Below are 19,307 nucleotides of genomic sequence, written 5' to 3'. Positions count from 1 at the left end.
ATGTTTTTTTTTTTTATTCATAAACCTATACGATTCGATTAAAACGTTTCTTAAAATTATGATTTACAGATAAATATACAAATTTTTCTCAATTAGGTATGCGGATTCTCCTATCCGGGACTACCTGTAGGTACTATGGTACTATATCTTTAACGAAAAAAATATATATGTACAAAATATAGCGATGTCAATATCTTCGTAAATATTTAACTTAGTTTCTGGACCTCGACACAGGTTAAATCCTAATGAGGAGCCGTTAAAAAAAGATATCCTAGGTCTGGAGGTCAAACATACTTTTGGTAAAAAATTGCAAGCGAAAATGTGACGAGGTGGGTACCCGCTTACTCGATTACACACATCAGTTTCAATCACACCTGTCGTTATGTGTATATTGTAAGTAGGCCAAGTAGGTCATAAGTGTACATATACGGTAACTAAAAAATAAGTGTACATATATTATAGATAGCAAGTAAGTGTATATATAAACATAGATCATAATAATAAAAAATAACAATAATAATTAAGATAAGGCGCAATATAATAAAAAAAATAATAAAAAAATAGAACAATATTTAACAAAAAAAAAAGAAAACGAAAAATCTATATATTTTTGTATGTAAGATATCAATTAAGTTAGCGTAATTTTGGTCGGTGGACTCAAGTCTGCATTAGAGACACTAAGATATAATAATTAGTTTTCTTAATGTAAGCTGCAGTAGTGTACCAAGTAACGATCACTAACAAAAATAAAAATTGGAATAACAAAAGCACGGGCATTATAAGCCTGTGGACATATCTTTATAAAAAAAAAAAAATAAAAAAAAAATCACACCTGTCGCAAAAAAAGAATTCAAACAATTACAAATTCGAAGAGCACTCAAAATTCGAACTTTAAAAAACTTCAGGAACCAAATCACCACCACGAGAACGTAATAGCGTTATCGAGAGCGAGAGGCGATCGGATCGAGTGTTTAATTCGATTGTTCAACTCGATGCCATTCTCCGCAATCGAGAGCACTCAATATATCCTTGTACCCTTTCACGGTCGTAATTGCGATTCATTGATTTTACGATTTGTATGATCATTAAATCGATTGTATTCGTCACCGAGCATAAGGGCGACATTAAAGTACTCAGGACCAATTTCAAGCAGTTGCTGAAAAGCTAATTTATCAGACTTTATCGGCAATTATGAAACAGACGCTAAGGGCCAAAAGTTATAATTAGCGAATTTGTGTCTATCAGGTTGTGAATACCATATCTGACAGATAATATTAAGGTTGGACATATCCGAAATTTAACTGTTGTATGCCATATGTCAGACAAGCTACTCGTAATTCGGAATAGACTTTACAAATTTGCCGCTAATGGGCTATTTAATTTTTGCAGCCCTTACTGACCTTTGAAAGTAAGAGAAAAAGTTAAAAGCAGCGTAATACATGTCTAATGGGATATGTTAATAATTATAATCATCGATTATTTTGGCTCACTCTTTCAGGCCGCCCAATCCATAATTCCATAAAATGATCGAATCAAGGGAAAATATATTTCGGCTGAATAATTATATACGAGGGAGCGTTTTTATGTTCGCCGAATGAAGGGTAAGGGGTTGAAATAAAAAACCAAATTATTTTTCCTTTTCAATATATTCACCTGCAAGACGGACACATTTTTCAGATCTTTCAATTAATTTATTTATACCCTCATAAAAAATGTTTTGTCTTTGTCCTCAAAATACGCTGACTTGATTTACATATACTATTATTTTTTACTGAATTTTTTATTCAAAAACAATAAAATATAGCCTATATCACTCCTGAATAGTGTAACTGTCTTTTAGTAAAAGAGTTTTCATGATCGGGTCACTATTTGGGAAGATTATTCCCTACAAACAAAGTTAGGAACTTTACCTCTTTATAATATTAGTATAAATATATACTACTGAGAAGATAAAAGTCAAGATCAATACATTACTCAACCATTGTAATACATCCTACATGGAAGGTAAGGCTATCTGTAAGCCCACATTATTCATCGGTCGGCTTTATAAGTTCCAAGGTGGTAGTGGAACTGTGCTATCCTTTAGTCGCCTCGTACGACACCCACGGGAAGAGATGGGGTGGCTATATTCTTTAATGTCGTAGCCACACAGTATATACCACACACATTATTACAAACAACGAATAAATATACACTGTATTTTATATTCTACTTCAGACAGACCTACGAACTATTCTTTTATATTGAATTATTAAAATTTCGGTTGAAATTTTTTCGAAATTTAGTCATAATACGATATACTGAAACAATTTAAAACAATTAAAAGTAAAGATTTCTTTTATAACAATATTATATACTAGATATATTATTATAAAGCCGAAAAGTTTATTTGTTTGTTCAAACGCGCTACTTCCAGGAACTAATGAATCGAATTGAAAAAATATTGTGTTCGATAGCTCTTTCACCGTGGAAGGCTATCGCTATTATTTTCTTAAAATGAACGCGTGTGAAACCGCAGTGCACAACTAGTAATTAAATATTCCTTAACGCATTTTTTCCATTTAATATGACATCAATTGTCAAAATGTAACGAGAACACCTCGTAACGACCTCTTGAGACCTCTCGATAATGAACGAACACTTTTTAAACATCGAGTACTTCAGATCAACTTTGCATTACCATTATCATTTAATTGCAAATCGTCACTTAGCGGACCAACATGAAATACTAAAAGCTCTTAATTCCTAATTATACTTACAGAAAACAATATAAATGTGTATAACTAACTGTGCCACGTGGTTTCACCTGCTTTACTTATTCAATTAATAAATCAGCCTGGAAATGTACCTACGGAAGACTTGAAGTTGACATTCCAGTTTTTTTTTTTTTGGAATGCTGATTAGAGCATTAAAATGCCATCAGTCGTATATGATAATAGCTGTAACTCTTAAGAGGTTCAAGTCGCTACCAAAGATACCGGATTATTTGACGGCTAGGGAAGTTTAGAAAGAGGCGTTTTTGAAGACGTATTGGCGTAAGTCACAACAGTGGCTATTCTTTCTAAAGGTCTTTGGATGTGAGATGTTTATTTAACACTAGGCGTTATTAACATCGTAGCAATTCTTGTGATGAAGACTAGTTCGAGATACTAAAACTTAGATTTGAAAACAGAGATCCACGACAAGGTCCAGCAAAGATATCGTCTATGGAATCCTACACAGAACGCTAATTGGTTTTAAAATTAATCGAAATGGAAGACACAGCATGTGAACCCAGATGTCGATTTAAGTTGTACATCTCAATGTAACCATGCGTCATTACGTCACAGAATCAACCCTCACATAATGTCATCCCCGGATCCTAACTGTAGCAGATTTGAGTGATAATCGCTTGTAATCGCACACACATTGATATCTCATTTGGGGAACAATGTGTATAGGATTTAGTATACCAACCAACAAGATGCTTCGTAACCGATTTAAAAAAAAATAGAGGAGGTTCTCAATTCGACTGTATTTTTGTGTGTGTTACCTCATAACTTTTGTAGTGGGTGTATATATTTTGGTGGTTCTTTTTAATCCTTTTTAATCCGATCCCATTTCCGTCCATCATCATCCAGTGTAATGCTTATTTCATTTATTATTTTTACGACTACTTATGTTGTTACTTGTCGATATAAATCCAAGTTACTTTTTTGTTCGTTTGTTTTCTAATTGAGTTTAAAAGGAAGTGACATTTTTTTAACAACCTAGTTCCTTTCAGTTTTGATTTACAGCATACATAGTTCTTAATGAATTGATCACGAGAGAAAGTATGACCAATACACTCTCATCTCGAGCGAAAACCTAGTTAATATATTTTTACTAGCTGACTTCGCAAACACTGTTTTGCCATATATTTTATTAACCTTCTCAATCCCCCCCCCCCATCATAACTTAGGGGAGTGAAAAATAGATGTTGGCCGATTCTCAGATCTACCCGATATGCACACAAAATTTCATAATATTTTATTTTTATTAACCCTCTTAACCCCCCCCCCCCATAACTTAGGGGTATGAAAAATAGATGTTGTTCGATTCTCAGACCAACCCGATATGCACACAAAATTTCATGAGAATCGGTCGAACCGTTTCGGAGGATTTTAACTACAAACACCGCGACACGAGAATTTTATATATTAGGTGTATTTAAAATTCTCTATAATTACAAATACACTTATTTATAGTATACACATGTTAAACTGTAGGTAAATAATACACTAGGGTTTCCACCCTGCGTCGCACAAACCAAACAATAACGAAGCGATGAGGCAATGTGCGCACACAATGCACATGTATGTGTACACAAAGGCGCTGTAGGAACGACAGTCACACATGCTCGCTACTCGAGAGCGGCGCTCGACAAACGTTTACTTTCATAATTACTAGTAGTCATATAATAAATAAATGATCTACGTATTAAATTACTAGCTGTAGTTCTGACTAGCCTGAAGAGACTGAAATTGTCTCCACTTAGATGTTGAGAAGCTATTCGTAGTGACACTACATCTTACAGGTACGAGTAAAAAACGAATCCAGTAAACGGATTAAGAATATGTAATATTTTTAATTGTTTTATCAAACGCATAATGAAGAGTTATATAAAAAGGATGAAACATAAAGTACACATCTAATTAGGTGTGGAGTTCGTTTCCTATAAAAATTATCAGCGAAGTATGTTGTGTAGCCTATAGCTATGTATATTCAGTCAATAACATTTTAATTTAAAAATAAAAATAAATACGAGTATTTTAAATAAATGCTTTAAAAAATTGGTTATCTGTAAAGTTGATTTACGGACGATAGTTTAACGTGACAACATCATAACAAAACATCTCCTCGGAAGCAGGGGCCAATCGAGTGGAAGAGTTGAGATGCGGCGCGAGCGTGCAATGGGCGTAAACGGGACAATTAGCATAACGCTACAATAAGTCATCGTTTTTGTGCATGCAGCCGGCGTTCTTAGATTTATTTGACGTTCATCATCATCATCATCATCATCATTTCAGCCTATCACAATCCACTGCTCGACATAGGCCTCCACAAGTTCTTATATAAGTTAAGCAATTAGACGTTGTCACGTCAAAAAATCTAATAACTTCAGACCCCTAAAACCCGTCCCGATATATTCTAAAGCGACACGTCAAAAACATCGCTACAATAGAAAACCGTCAATACTCGTCTGTTGCTGCAAATTGTTTTACGACAGAACAGCACTTATTGTTCGACGTGATTAAATGGGACTCTTGTGGAGTTCGATGGGGCGTTAAAACATCGTGATATTCGTATTGACAGATTTTTATTATGGATAAAAAATATATATGTATTTAATATGAGTGAACATTACGACGCGTTGGCGCAACGGTCACAGAACTGATTTGGGGCTGTTGCGCTGGCGGTTGCGGATTCGATCCCCGCACATGACATTGTATTAACCATATAGATGTTTGCCGTGGTCTGGGTTTTTGTGCAGTCCTTGTGGGTTTCCCCACCGTGCCTCGGAGAGCACGTTAAGCCGTCGGTCCCGGTTGTTATCATGTACACCTGATAGCGATCGTTATTCAGAGTAGGGAATAGATCCTCCACCGGGGAAAGAGCCCTATGCTCAGCAATGGGATGTCACAGGCTGAAGCGAGAGAACATTGGAAGAAATGAATGAGGTTCAAATAAAGAGATCGAATGTGATAATTAAAAAAGTATATTTTGCTTTTATCTTAATATGATAATAAGTTCATATGAAGTTACTGACTGTTGAAGAACTTGGAGTTGACTGTTTGTTTATTCGTTTCTTGTAGAGATAAAAATTAATCGCCGAAATGTAGGTAAGTACGCGCATTACTACAGAACAACTGTATAAAACCGTATAATCCTTTTTTTGTTCATTTTTGTTAGAGCAACGATTGAAATACAATAAAATTAAAAAAAAAAAAACAATCGATATAATTCACGAAATAAAATTCATTGTACAAAATTCGCCGGAAAAGCTTACTTACTTACTATACTACGTACAACTTTTACACAAAATTGACAAAATATATCAATATGCATAATTATGTAAACTCCGCTCAGATCGCTCCTCTAGCGATAAGACCGCCTTTGTACACTGTTTTTTATTTGTAATATGTTATTGTGTTGATTTGTGTATTGTGTGACTTGATTATTATTATTATTATTATTATAAACTCTCACAAAAAAACTTCAAGCATCACAAATGAACAAAAAAACTAAACAAATAAATAAAATCATTTTATCTATTACTTTGACGAAAAATCTGCATTCGAAAAATTCGACACAGTCCGTAGCAAATTCGTAAACGTATTGAGAGAACCTCCCCGAACATTTTTTACTCACCCCCCAAAACGGAGGGCGGTGAGTGCTAGTGCATTAGACAAATTAGATTATGACTAACCCCGTGGGGGTGCTGCGCGAGATTAACCCTTATCACTTTGTCATAAATAATATTTTACCATCGACGAATGATTGGTAACGTCCGTTAGCTCGCGTGTCTCCTTGTTATAGACGCAACAAGCGTCTTGGGATTGGGTATTTTATTTTATTGCTTAAAATGATTATTGTTCAAAATAACTTAGAACTACCGATACCCGTGCGAATAATTCGCACTAAATAACTACCTATAACAATTAACACTTTACAAAATTACAAAAAAGTATTATCTAAGATTTTATTTTTGTGTTACCCCACATTAGGAATTCTAAACATTTTTGAATATCATATCAAAAATTGACCGCTCCAGCGGGGTTCGAACCCGCGTCTCCGACGTACCGTGTCGGCGCTCTAGCCAATTAAGCTATGGAACGATGCACCCGCTCGAGCGAAATTTTCGATATGATAGTTGGGGTAACACAAAAATAAAATCTTAGATATTAAAAATAGCACGGTGTCGTCTCCTGTCAAAGATTTTCATTGTAATATGAAACTTTGAATAGTTACGGGTTTCTGTAAAGAGCTCACTATAGACGGCGCCACGGTTCGCTTAAACCGAAATTAAAAATTATCATATCGAAAATTTCGCTCGAGCGGGTGCATCGTTCCATAGCTTAATTGGCTAGAGCGCCGACACGGTACGTCGGAGACGCGGGTTCGAACCCCGCTGGAGCGGTCAATTTTTGATATGATATTCAAAAATGTTTAAAAAAGTATTATTATACGTGACTTGATTTGTAATAGAACAATAAAAATTACCGACCGGTACTTTTTGTCGCCGGTAGAGCAAACAATCTATACATATAATAAAATGGTAGGAAAGTCGAAACTGTACATTGAATATTTTTTTTAAAGAATACTTGGGGTGTGATCTACAATCAATACCGAAGCCAAAAATATAGTTTTTCGAATTTTTGTCTGTTGTCTGTATGTCTGTCCGGGATAAACTCAAAAAGTACTGCATGGATTTACTTAAAATTTGGCACGAATATTATTAAGAAGTCGGGTCAATATATAGGCTACAAATTATCACGCTATCACCTACGGGGAACGAGCAGTGAACCTTTATTTCTTCAACGCATTCTGTAACAACGTGTAATCTAACGACGCATATTTGAATGTTGTTATTATGTTAATAACCTCGCTATAAGCCAGCTGCACACTATAAATAAAGACATTCTGTACTATATTTAGTATCAAGCATTGCACTCGTGCGAAGCCGGGGCGGGTCGCTAGTTATCTATAAAATGATATACAATTTATGTTGAGTAATTGTGAGGTTTTTCCTAATAAAAAGGGAGGCAAACATTTCAAACCTAGGCGTATTAATATATATTGATATTCAGAAATTTTATGTTTGTATCATTAAAGCCGCAATTCAAATGGTAATTGAAGTTATAAAACCACACATGTGAAAATTATTAAGTCTTCAGGAGAACAAGCCAACATTTGCATTTTCTACAAGCTTTATATTGTATTATTCATTTATTCTTGTAGGTATTCATTTGATTCTTGAAACTTTTAATTTTAAATTAAATATAATCTGGCCAGGAATTTTTCAGCCAACACTTTCATGATTATTTTGCTAATATAATAATTTGGGTGAAGTTCGTCTCTAGTTCGGATCTCCGACTACACTACACTACTACACACTAGTAATATATCATAATGTCAAAAAGTGGCAAAAAAATTACCACGCAAAACTTCAATACGAACATGGATAAATTACATCCATTTTTTATTAATTTCACGTATTACGATTTAAAATATTAAATATTAAACTTTTTATTGAATTTAAAATTTTAACGAATATTTATTCTTAATTATTCCGTAATATGAACGGTTTTTTTTCCTCTTTATCTTTATTCAAATCAAACATTACACAAATGAAATTATCTGAATTTTAAAATTAACAAAAAACACGATGTACGTGAATATGATTTTTTCTCACATTTAAATATTTCGATATTTTTCAATTAAGTTTTTTTTTCATCCTACTAATATTATAAACGCGAAAGTTTGTATGTATTAAACAAATAAATAACAATATAAATATCACATAACATACACACACGGTCGTCTGTTCCTATGGTAAGAAACTTAATGCTTGTGTTACAGGTAACAGCCGACTGTTATAAATATATATATATTTATATTTTTATTTTTTATTTTATTATTTTATTTATATATTTTTTTTTTGATAAACTTACATAGAAATAATACGTATATAAATACAAATATTATATTACACCCAGACTCAGGCGGGAATCGACCGCAGAACAGAAAGCAGGGCTATTACAAACTGCGCCAACGGGCTAGTCAATTCAGTTGTATGGATGTATGGATGTTTGTTCCTCTTTTACGCAAAAACTAGCTGATGGATTTTAATGAAAGCTAACAATAATATAGCTTATACATCAGAATAACACATAGGCTATAATTTTTAAGGATAGTGTTTGGATTGTCCAAAATGTAACGATAATTGTCAAGTAAGTCGGAAAAAAATCTGCCATCTGCGAGCCATTCTGACGTACGCTGCAAAAACTGTAGAGTTTACACGTATATAATGTATAAGAGAAATGTTTATCTTAATTAGTCCTATAAAAAAGTCCGCGATGGCATATATCTATCTTTTATGAGTAAGCCATTATCGCAAAAACAGTGAACTATAAAATACAATAAAAATTGATAATAATTTTCTAATGCACTACTTTACTACTAAATTGATTTTTGTGTCGCAGAACCAATTTTAATGAATTTAGGTATAAAGATAGATATTGAGAAGATATTAAGCTACTCGAAGAACTTACTAATCCTGCGCAGACGAAGTCGCGGGTACCAAGCTAGTAATTAATATCAACACACAGATTTGATACAATTGCTTGTATATGCGATATAGTTATATAACTGTATAAAGTATTTTGTTTATTAAATACTAAAACTGTACCTACAATACTCATTTCAATTTTTTTTATGTGTTACCTCATAACTTTTTACTGGGTGTACCGATTTTTTTGTTTTTGTTTTATGTAACTAGGTCGGTAAATAAGCCTATCTACGGCTTACCTTATTGTGAGTGATTACCGTAGCTTATAGACACCTGCAACACCAGAAGCATCGCAAGCGCGTTGCCGACCCAATCCCCCCAGGAGCTTTGGTCACCCTACTCACCAACAGGAACACAATACTGCTGAAAATTTACTATTCATTATTATTTATTTGTCGTCTTCTGTAAGGTTGTACGTACCCCAGTCGGGCTGCTCCATATTTTGAGCAGAAAATTTCCTGCTGTACTCTGCCTCAATTTTTATTCAAAGGATTTCCCATTTTAATTTGAGCGTGATCTGACGATTAATTTATGATTTATACTTTAACATTATGTAGTATTTACCTACTACACTTGTTGATGTAAATTTAAGTTTTTTTTTTTTTGAGAAAAAAATATTATTATTCCATACGTATAAGCATTGAAATGGTATGAATTATTTGGTTTAATATAACGCCTCACGCTTATGTACAGTCTGTATAAACATGTAATTTACATTAACTTAACGGTCAATTAGCAATTACAATATGCGTTTCATGTTGTATTTTGCGATTGTAAATCAAGATATATATTTTTTTTATTATAGATTGTGTATACACATCGATCGACACGGCGCAATTTAATAAAAAATAGCAATTTGCGCTAATCGCGCTCTTATCGCGTGGCAGATTGCTCTATGTCAATTACTCAAACAAGACGTCAATTATTATTATTTTTAATTTTTTATGTCACTAGGTCGACAAACAAGCGTACGGCTCACCTGATGGTAAGCGATTACCGTAGCTTATAGACACCTGCAACACCAGAAGCATCGCAAGCGCGTTGCCGACCCAATCCCCAATCCCCCCAGGAGCTCTGGTCACCTCACTCACCAACAGGAACACAATACTGCTTGAAAACAGTATTATTTAGCTGGTCTTCTGTAAGGTTAATTATTGTTGATCGCTCGTTGTAACTTACACCAGAAGCTAATTGCTTACGAGCTCTATAATTTCTAAACACTTATTTTCGAAATACAAATTAACAACAATTACGCATGAGTTATTACAAGTAATTTAAGAGAAGCACATTTCTTCATTAAACTTAGTTGATCACTTACGAACATATTTCAAACAAAGGCTATGTTCTACTACAGATTATATAGTTCAACGAGCAAACTTATTACTAATAAGGGTCATTCAAGTATTACGAAAACACCGAGGGGGGGGGGTCTCTGTTTTGCTTATTATCAATAACATGAGGGCCAGGGTCTTGGTGGTTGTTACGTCATAAATATTTATTTATTATTTCTGAATAGATTAAAATATATATACCAATGCGTACTCTCTTCCAGTGGGTGTCGTAAGAGGCGACTAAGGGAAACACAGTTCACTACCACCTCGGAACTTATAAAGCCGACCGATGGCGGGATAGCCAACCAACTGCTGGCTATGAAATACACAGGCCGAAGACGGGCGGCAGCGTCTTCGGTGCGATAAAGCCAGCCCTGCGGTCACCAACCCGCCTGCCCAGCGTGGTGACTATGGGCAAAACTTGTGGAGGCCTATGTCCAGCAGTAGACTGTAATAGGCTGAAGTGATGATTATGATGTTTACGTAAGCTGGGGGGGGAGGAGGGTTTGACTGACAAGTGGGAGGAGGGGAGTAAAATTACTAAAATTCTGCTTACGTAATACTTGTTTAGCGGAAGGTTTATAGCTTTTTTCTTCCAAAAACTCAAAGTGCCTGCCACTAGTACAATTTAAAAAAATCTGGTAACTACTTGGTCTGCGAATGAGAACTAATAAAACCATAATATCATACATATCATACAATACACCTTGCAATAATAAAGTGAATTCAAAGCCCACTTACCTAATGATCTGATGCGCCCTGTTCCTCAGCAGCACGAGGACCTCGACTTCATCCCTCGGCTCGTTCCCTTTCTCGTCGTGTATGCGGGTGGCGCACAAGACCGAGTCCAGGGCAACCGACAGGCAGTCGGCTAGCTGCTTGGCTAGGTCCATCTCTTTTTGGTCTGATTGTAGATCTTTTTCCTGAGTGACAAATATGTTCTAACATTAGCACTAGTCATATAACAATCATTAAGTATTTACTTTAATTTAATTTTATTGATTTTGTTAATTGTTTTTATTTTAAATGATAATACATATATTAATTTTAAAATAGGTTTAAGAATAATTTCTAATAAAACTAATAAATGATAGAAAAAAAAAACAATTCCAAAAAAATATAGTTTTGACTGCAAAAAGTATCATTAGAAAGAGAAGTCTAATAATAAAAGAAGTGAGTCGTAATACTCAATTATTTGAGACATCGAATTTTATACCTGAATATAGTTTTATAGTAATTATAAAAATATAAATGTTCAAGAATCTAAGCAAACGGAAGACTTACTTATGATTATTTCTTTCTGGTTAACGATTTTACTACATCATTAAAAAAAAAAAACGAGTGTGCTTTAGACCACACGACTGAAGTAAAACTTCAAAATCAAAATCAAAAACAGTTTTATTCAAATAGGCTCTAAGAGCACTTTCGAATCGTCATTTTACAAATTAAAACTTTAAAAATAAATTATTACATTTAATAATTTTTAAAGCTACCACCGATTCGGAATGTAGATTCTGCAGAGAGGATCGGCAAGAAACTCCTTCTTAAGCGCCATCTAACTTAGATCTCCTAGGCCGATCACACTTTTCGTAACGCTTTCGTCACGTATTCACCAGCTTACTCCCCAAGTCAAGCGTAAAGAAGTTTTACTTCAAATGGTTAAAACACACTAATCTTCGTACAAAAATGACAAAAACAACTCAAATCGATTATTATCAATATACAAGTGTTACAATATAAAATGAATTCGTGGTTCAAAAAAAAAAATCATTCAAAAACACAGCCCAAGATCGTGAGTATAAAACAAAAAGAAAAAATATAGAAAAGTTCACGAATGTAAAAATGCAACGCACGCCGGCCATTAGGCGAGGTTACGTAGGTATGTGCTGTATCAACGTAGGGCATTAGGTATCGGGAGTGTTCGAAATAGGCGAGTCACTCGCTCTTTTCTTTTCATATTTAAATTAAAATAACATGCTCGAAATTTTGAAATACTTTTGTTGCCTCGATTACCTTATATAAATACATTTTTAAACTATTTTTAAATTTTAGTCGATATAAAAATAATTTTCCATTCCTTATTACATATTTAAAAACACAATTTTGTTACAACATTAGTACGAAATGCGATAATTATTAAAATGTACTGGCAGTTATTACCGCAACGTTGAATTTTTTCGAAAAATTTCAAATGTATTTTCGTTATATAAAATATAGATATCTGGTTAAAAAGAGAACAAACGATACCCGAAATAACAAATTTGGTGCGTACCGAGATTTTATCGCTGAGATGTTCCACCGCGGTCCTCGTAAACAACTAGATTTAAAGCGTTGTGTGAAAAATGTACAGTAAAATTAAAGATGGCGTCATCGATAAAAACAATTAACACGGCAGCCAGAGGCTGTACGTTTTAATAAGTCCTTTTTAATGAGAAAAAATAAATTACTTTGAAACCAGACCAAAATCTGAATAGCGGGACTATTTTTTTGTCGTTTTATTCACACCGATATTAAGCTTAATTATAAATTATTAATATACTTTTATAAATGCATCGCTTATCTATCAAGGTATTTAAGATAATCATCGAGATAAGATATTCGAGAAATTAAAAACTTGTGCGGATTTAACGTGTTGTTCAAAATTTGGGATTAACCAGACACTTGACAAAAAAATATTATTTAAGATATAATTAACTACTTAAATTATAAATTTAAAATTACTGAAAATTATTTAAGGATATATATCTATTCAAATAAATAGAATTGGAGGGTCTGTTTGTAATATAAAAATAACCGCTTTTTACTAAATGCATATGGATGTTAGACACGGTACATATGTACCAAAATAACATTTTTTACAACTTTTGTCTGTCTGTTTATTCCGGCTAATCTCTGAAACGCCTGGACTGATTTTGACGGCACTTCCACTGGTAGTAGCTGATGTAGCAAGAAATAACTTAGGCAACTTTTATTTTTAAAAAAATATTTATTTAATAACTCTGTGAACTGAACAATAACTTTTTGTTATATTCCACGCGCACGAAGTCGCGGACACGGCTAGTATATACACATAACTGAGGTAGGACACAGCAGGAAATATCCTGCTCAAAATCTTGAGTAGCCCGACTGAGGAAGTATCTGGACCTCACAGAAGATAACAGCTAAATAATACTGCTTTTAAGCAGTGTTGTATTCCTGTAGTGAGTAAGATACTTTTGATGTTTCAGACGTCTATAATCTACGGTAATATCGCTTACCAACAGGAAAGCCCTACGCTTGCCAACCCGATACCCAAATATTCGCAGCAATGATGTTAAAGTATTATTTCTATTAAACTTTAAAAAATACTAATAAAAATGCTAAAGTATAGCCAAAATTAAATCAATTAAGAAAACAAATAAATCCCCGCAAAAATAAAAATACAAAAATTATTTCTAAACAATCAAGATTCGTTATCGAGATTTTCAAAAATAATGTTTTTAACGAAATATCATCTTAAGGTTAATTATATTTCGTAAATTTAAACTTCGTATAACATACGGCGCTGTCAAAAAAATTAGATAAACATTATCGTGTTTCTCTGAGCGAGAATTTCAGACATACATCGCATTAAAAGAAATCAATGCGCTCGAAACATTAACATACGAAATTAGATATTGACGCTCGACATGTGCAAAAATACTATACAAATATACTCTTATTTTGATGTCAAAGATTTACCGGAGATAACATCGACCCTTCACCGGAGCTGTGTTAATTAAATATCAAAAAAAAAAAACGGTACAAGAATCAATTAAGAACGGAATCAATTGAATTAGAATTTCTGAAATTTATATTTTTAAAATGTATTTTAATTTAATACCAAAAAAAAAATAAAAAATGATTAACAAAAATAACTTTAAAAGCACTCAAAATCATGATATACTTGGTTGAATATGTCATGAAGACAAATTGGAGATTGGAAAGTGGACATTCGACTATAATTAATTTAAATTATAATATATACCTATATATAATAATTTTGAACATTTTTAAGGTTCTGTTGTCAAAGACTATACTTCTATAATAATAAACAAAAGAGTATATGCGTGTGTCTGCCAAATACACCATGTAATGTGTGTAATGTAGTGTGTGTAGTGTGTGTAATGTTTCTTTTTTTTAAAAAAAAATATTATCATTCTGCACTCTTTCTCTACATAAACTATAAATGTGCGAAATTTCATACTCCTTTGTCATCGCAATTTTCGTATAAAGGGGTAAAACGTTTTTGCTTACGTATTACGCACGTATTAATATATATGTAGATAATTATTAAATTTTTTAAGTTTGAAATATATAACTTATAAAATAGTTAACTGCGAAAAGTTATCTTCAATTGTTATCATTATTATAAGCTATCTTATTACTTACTTATTCTCTATAAATTTTTAAAAATTTTATCGGACACTCATAAACATGAAATAACTTTCATAAACAAAAACAACTCTTCCTATAGAATAAAATTTTGAAATACTTTTCTGAATAAGGTTATATGATATTCATAATTTTATTAATTTTAACATTTTAAGCAAGCCGTATAAAAATTATGGAATTACGAGTAACCTCAAATACATGTAACATAATATCAATAATAACAACAAATACGAAAATGTTAAATATTGTTTCCTACAAGCAGGCAAAAGATTTTTTACCAAATTATTTTAAGTATTAGTTTTCTTATATAACGACATAATTTTTAATAAAATATTCGAAATTATTAAACAAAAATGCAGCTACCGGTACTTTCTTATATATAAATAATATAAAAATATGTAATTCAAGCAGACAAGCGAGTCTACTTGATAGCACAAACGCTCCCTCTGGATGCATTAGCGCCGCTTTTAAGGCGCCCGCCCACTCACCGCTACCGGGAATGTTCAGGGGTGTCTATTGTCGATATAATTCGATTATTACTATAAAGAATCTCTTAAGAATAATTCGAATTGAAAAATTAAGTTACGCTTTAATTATAATTTAGTAACAAATTCTTTTTTGTAATTTTCATAGATAAAAGAACATATTACTTAATTATTTTTAACATAAAATATAATTATTATAACTGGCTATAATTATTTATCATGAACCAAAAATGAAATAAAAATGTTTATAAGAAATAAAAATAATAATTTGACTGTCGAATTGTGGTAACCCTAAAACGGTAAAGGCGCGGCCGACGTGTACTTTATACGACCCCGCTGTTTAACCGCACACAAGCTACACTAGACACATAACAATATTTCTACAAATGTACCTACAAAATTATTATATGAAAATAAAAACAGTCGAATCGAGAATTTGTCAGTATGAAGTTGGTTAAAAATATATTACATAAAGAATGTGAGATAGAAATTATAAGTGTTTAAACAAAAAATACGTATTTTGTGTCTAAGTTACAGTTAAATAAAAAGAAATCAATTTGAGCCCTCCTTATAAAGCCCAAAGTATAAACGACTAAGGGCAGTTAAAAGCATCTTGTTACTATTCTATGGAAAACTGTTAACTTAAAGCAATAAAATTATAATCAAACAATATAGAAGAAAAAATGCGACCAATAAAATAAATTATTCGACATGAATAAAAATAAATATTTCCAATAAAATTTAAAATAGTTCTCTTGTACCAAACAAATCAAGTTTAATCCGGCTACAAATTAGTTTTATTCACTTAATTACTTTATTGTACACCACAACTACATACATAATACACATTAAACATAGTTCTAACATAGTTACAGATTGTTTAGTACAATGGGCGGACTTGCAGCTTTACCCATTCCTTTAAGACAACCCAAAGTTTCATTCATCTAATCTTAACAACTCTCGTAATAAAATTACAAAACTACTAAAAACAGTAAAACCAGTCGAAAGGTTGACGACGTCTGATCGAGGATCGTCAAAACTAACAGCGCGGAAAAATGTTTTCGAACCCTTTCAAACTGATAGAAAAAGTTACGTAAAGGGCGTTTCTTTACGGTCACGCAGACGTTTATTGAAATTACGTAAAACTGTTTGGTTTATGACCAAAGTATATTGGATTAGAACTAATATAACTTTGTAAATTTTTTTACGACTTATTGGCCCAGCAGGCACAAGAACTGTTTATTATCAATCATATAAAATATTTGTAAAATACATTGTTTTATACGAGTTGGACTTCAAACAAGCGTACAGCCCACTTGATGGTGAGCGGTTACTGTAGCGTATGGATATCTGCAACACCAGAAGCATCTCATGTTCATTGCTGACCTTTCTCCCGACCTTGTACGTGTTTAATCTACTTCTTTACCTACCTACTTAAAAATATATATCTCAGACAAACGTATATACGAAATATATACGCAATGATGAAGTTTTTGAAGTCAAACTGCTTTACGCACACTTGACTTGGGGAGTAAGCTGGTGAATGCGTGACGAGAGCGTTACGAAAAGGGTGATAGGGCGAGTTAAACTGAGCAAGAGAGGTACAAGCACATATTTTCTTTTTCTCTTTCTCTCATAGTCAGTTACATTTCGTATATCTAAGACAGTGCAGGCTTATTGTGCAGAAGTATTACTTCAGTCGTGTGGTCTAAAGCACACTCGTTTTTTTTTAATGGTTAAGAAGTTAATTCTTAAGCAGGGGCTATTATAATGTGTTTGTAAAATAAAATCGTCTATAAATATTTGCTCGTAATGTCATGGAATCCCGATATCTATCAGCATGTAACAATGATCCTCACTCTTTGTAATAATATTATCTCCCAACAAGCAGTCCAGCGGTCTAAAGAATATGCCTTTGTTCAAAAGTGAGTCAGTTAGTGGTTCGGTTCAGTTTCCTTTATTATTAAAAGAAAATAGATAAAAGCAAAATTCGGGTAAAAGTTAGTAGTCTGATGTATCTAGGTAGCTCATCCATATATTAACCAATCTGATACGTAACTTACGGATAAAACGACAAAGAATTTTTAACTATTTAAGTGGTAGCCAAATTTAGACAAGTAACGCCATCTCTATTTCCCCATGAAAATCAAACGCCATCTAAAGTCTAAACTGTTCACATAACATTATACAAAGGGTATAGGGTACGCAATCTTTCGAATAGATGTCTCTCATTAGCTATTTTCAACTTTTCCAAAGGTTTAAATATGAGCACAAGATAGATGAGCATATAGATACAATATGAGCTTAAAACTTTTAGAAATTCATTTTTCAAAATTGAAATTTCTCCAGACAAATTTTTCCATACGCTTTTACTAAGTACCAATTTAACTAATATCATTCGTAAGAATTTATTTTAAGGTTATACATATGTTAAAAATATAATATTCTAAACGAGAATGCTTTCAAATATGGTAAGTATTGTGTAGTAGGTGGTATTAAGAAAAATCAATTTATATACATAGTTTCGAAAATTACATCTTGATATGTGGTTAAATGTAATGTCTCATTCTTGTATACTGGACTTAATATATCTGAATACTGTGATTGATGTAATAGTTTCTTTATGAATTAACTGTGAGCTGTGAGAGAGTGTGAGCGAGCGTGTGAGAGTGTGAGCGTGTGAGAGAGTGTGAGCGAGCGTGTGAGAGAGTGTGTGCGAGCGTGTGAGCGAGTGTGAGCGAGCGTGTGAGAGAGTGAGCGAGCGTGTGAGAGTGTGAGCGAGCGTGTGAGAGAGTGTGAGCGAGCGTGTGAGAGAGTGTGAGCGAGCGTGTGAGAGACTGTGAGCGAGCGTGTGAGAGAGTATGAGCGAGCGTGTGAGAGAGTGTGAGCGAGCGTGTGAGAGACTGTGAGCGAGCGTGTGAGAGAGTATGAGCGAGCGTGTGAGAGAGTGTGAGCGAGCGTGTGAGAGAGTGTGAGCGAGCGTGTGAGAGAGTGTGAGCGAGCGTGTGAGAGACTGTGAGCGAGCGTGTGAGAGAGTGTGAGCGAGCGTGTGAGCGCGAGCCTCACCATCTGGCGCGCCAGCAGCGTGGCGAGGTGCACGCACGTGTTGGTGGCGAGCAGCTGCGCGGCGCTGGCCGTGCACGCCGCCATGGAGCGTGTCGTGAGTGTCTGAGAGTGATGTGAGAGTGTGAGCGAGCGCGAGCCTCACCATCTGGCGCGCCAGCAGCGTGGCGAGGTGCACGCACGTGTTGGTGGCGAGCAGCTGCGCGGCGCTGGCCGTGCACGCCGCCATGGAGCGTGTCGTGAGTGTCTGAGAGTGATGTGAGAGTGTGAGCGAGCGCGAGCCTCACCATCTGGCGCGCCAGCAGCGTGGCGAGGTGCACGCACGTGTTGGTGGCGAGCAGCTGCGCGGCGCTGGCCGTGCACGCCGCCATGGAGCGTGTCGTGAGTGTCTGAGAGTGATGTGAGAGTGTGAGCGAGCGCGAGCCTCACCATCTGGCGCGCCAGCAGCGTGGCGAGGTGCACGCACGTGTTGGTGGCGAGCAGCTGCGCGGCGCTGGCCGTGCACGCCGCCATGGAGCGTGTCGTGAGTGTCTGAGAGTGATGTGAGAGTGTGAGCGAGCGTGTGAGCGCGAGCCTCACCATCTGGCGCGCCAGCAGCGTGGCGAGGTGCACGCACGTGTTGGTGGCGAGCAGCTGCGCGGCGCTGGCCGTGCACGCCGCCATGGAGCGTGTCGTGAGTGTCTGAGAGTGATGTGAGAGTGTGAG

The 19,307-nt window shown here is 34.6% G+C and overlaps 1 protein-coding gene across 1 annotated transcript in view; it reads right to left on the bottom strand.

Annotated features, from left to right (window-relative positions):
- The window catches only part of LOC123664632 (golgin subfamily A member 4), a 95,257-nt gene that overhangs the window by 50,651 nt on the left and 25,299 nt on the right, over positions 1 to 19,307 (bottom strand). Inside the window, exon 15 of the mRNA XM_045599150.1 lies at positions 11,383 to 11,564. Within this exon, the coding sequence (XP_045455106.1) occupies positions 11,383 to 11,564 (182 nt within the window). The remainder of the gene's footprint in view (positions 1 to 11,382; positions 11,565 to 19,307) is intronic.

Source organism: Melitaea cinxia, chromosome 22 (genome assembly GCF_905220565.1).
Source record: "Melitaea cinxia chromosome 22, ilMelCinx1.1, whole genome shotgun sequence".
Classification (NCBI taxonomy): Eukaryota; Metazoa; Arthropoda; class Insecta; order Lepidoptera; family Nymphalidae; genus Melitaea; species Melitaea cinxia.
Note: the sequence above shows the minus strand (reverse complement) of the source record. Positions and strands in the feature narration are given on the sequence as shown.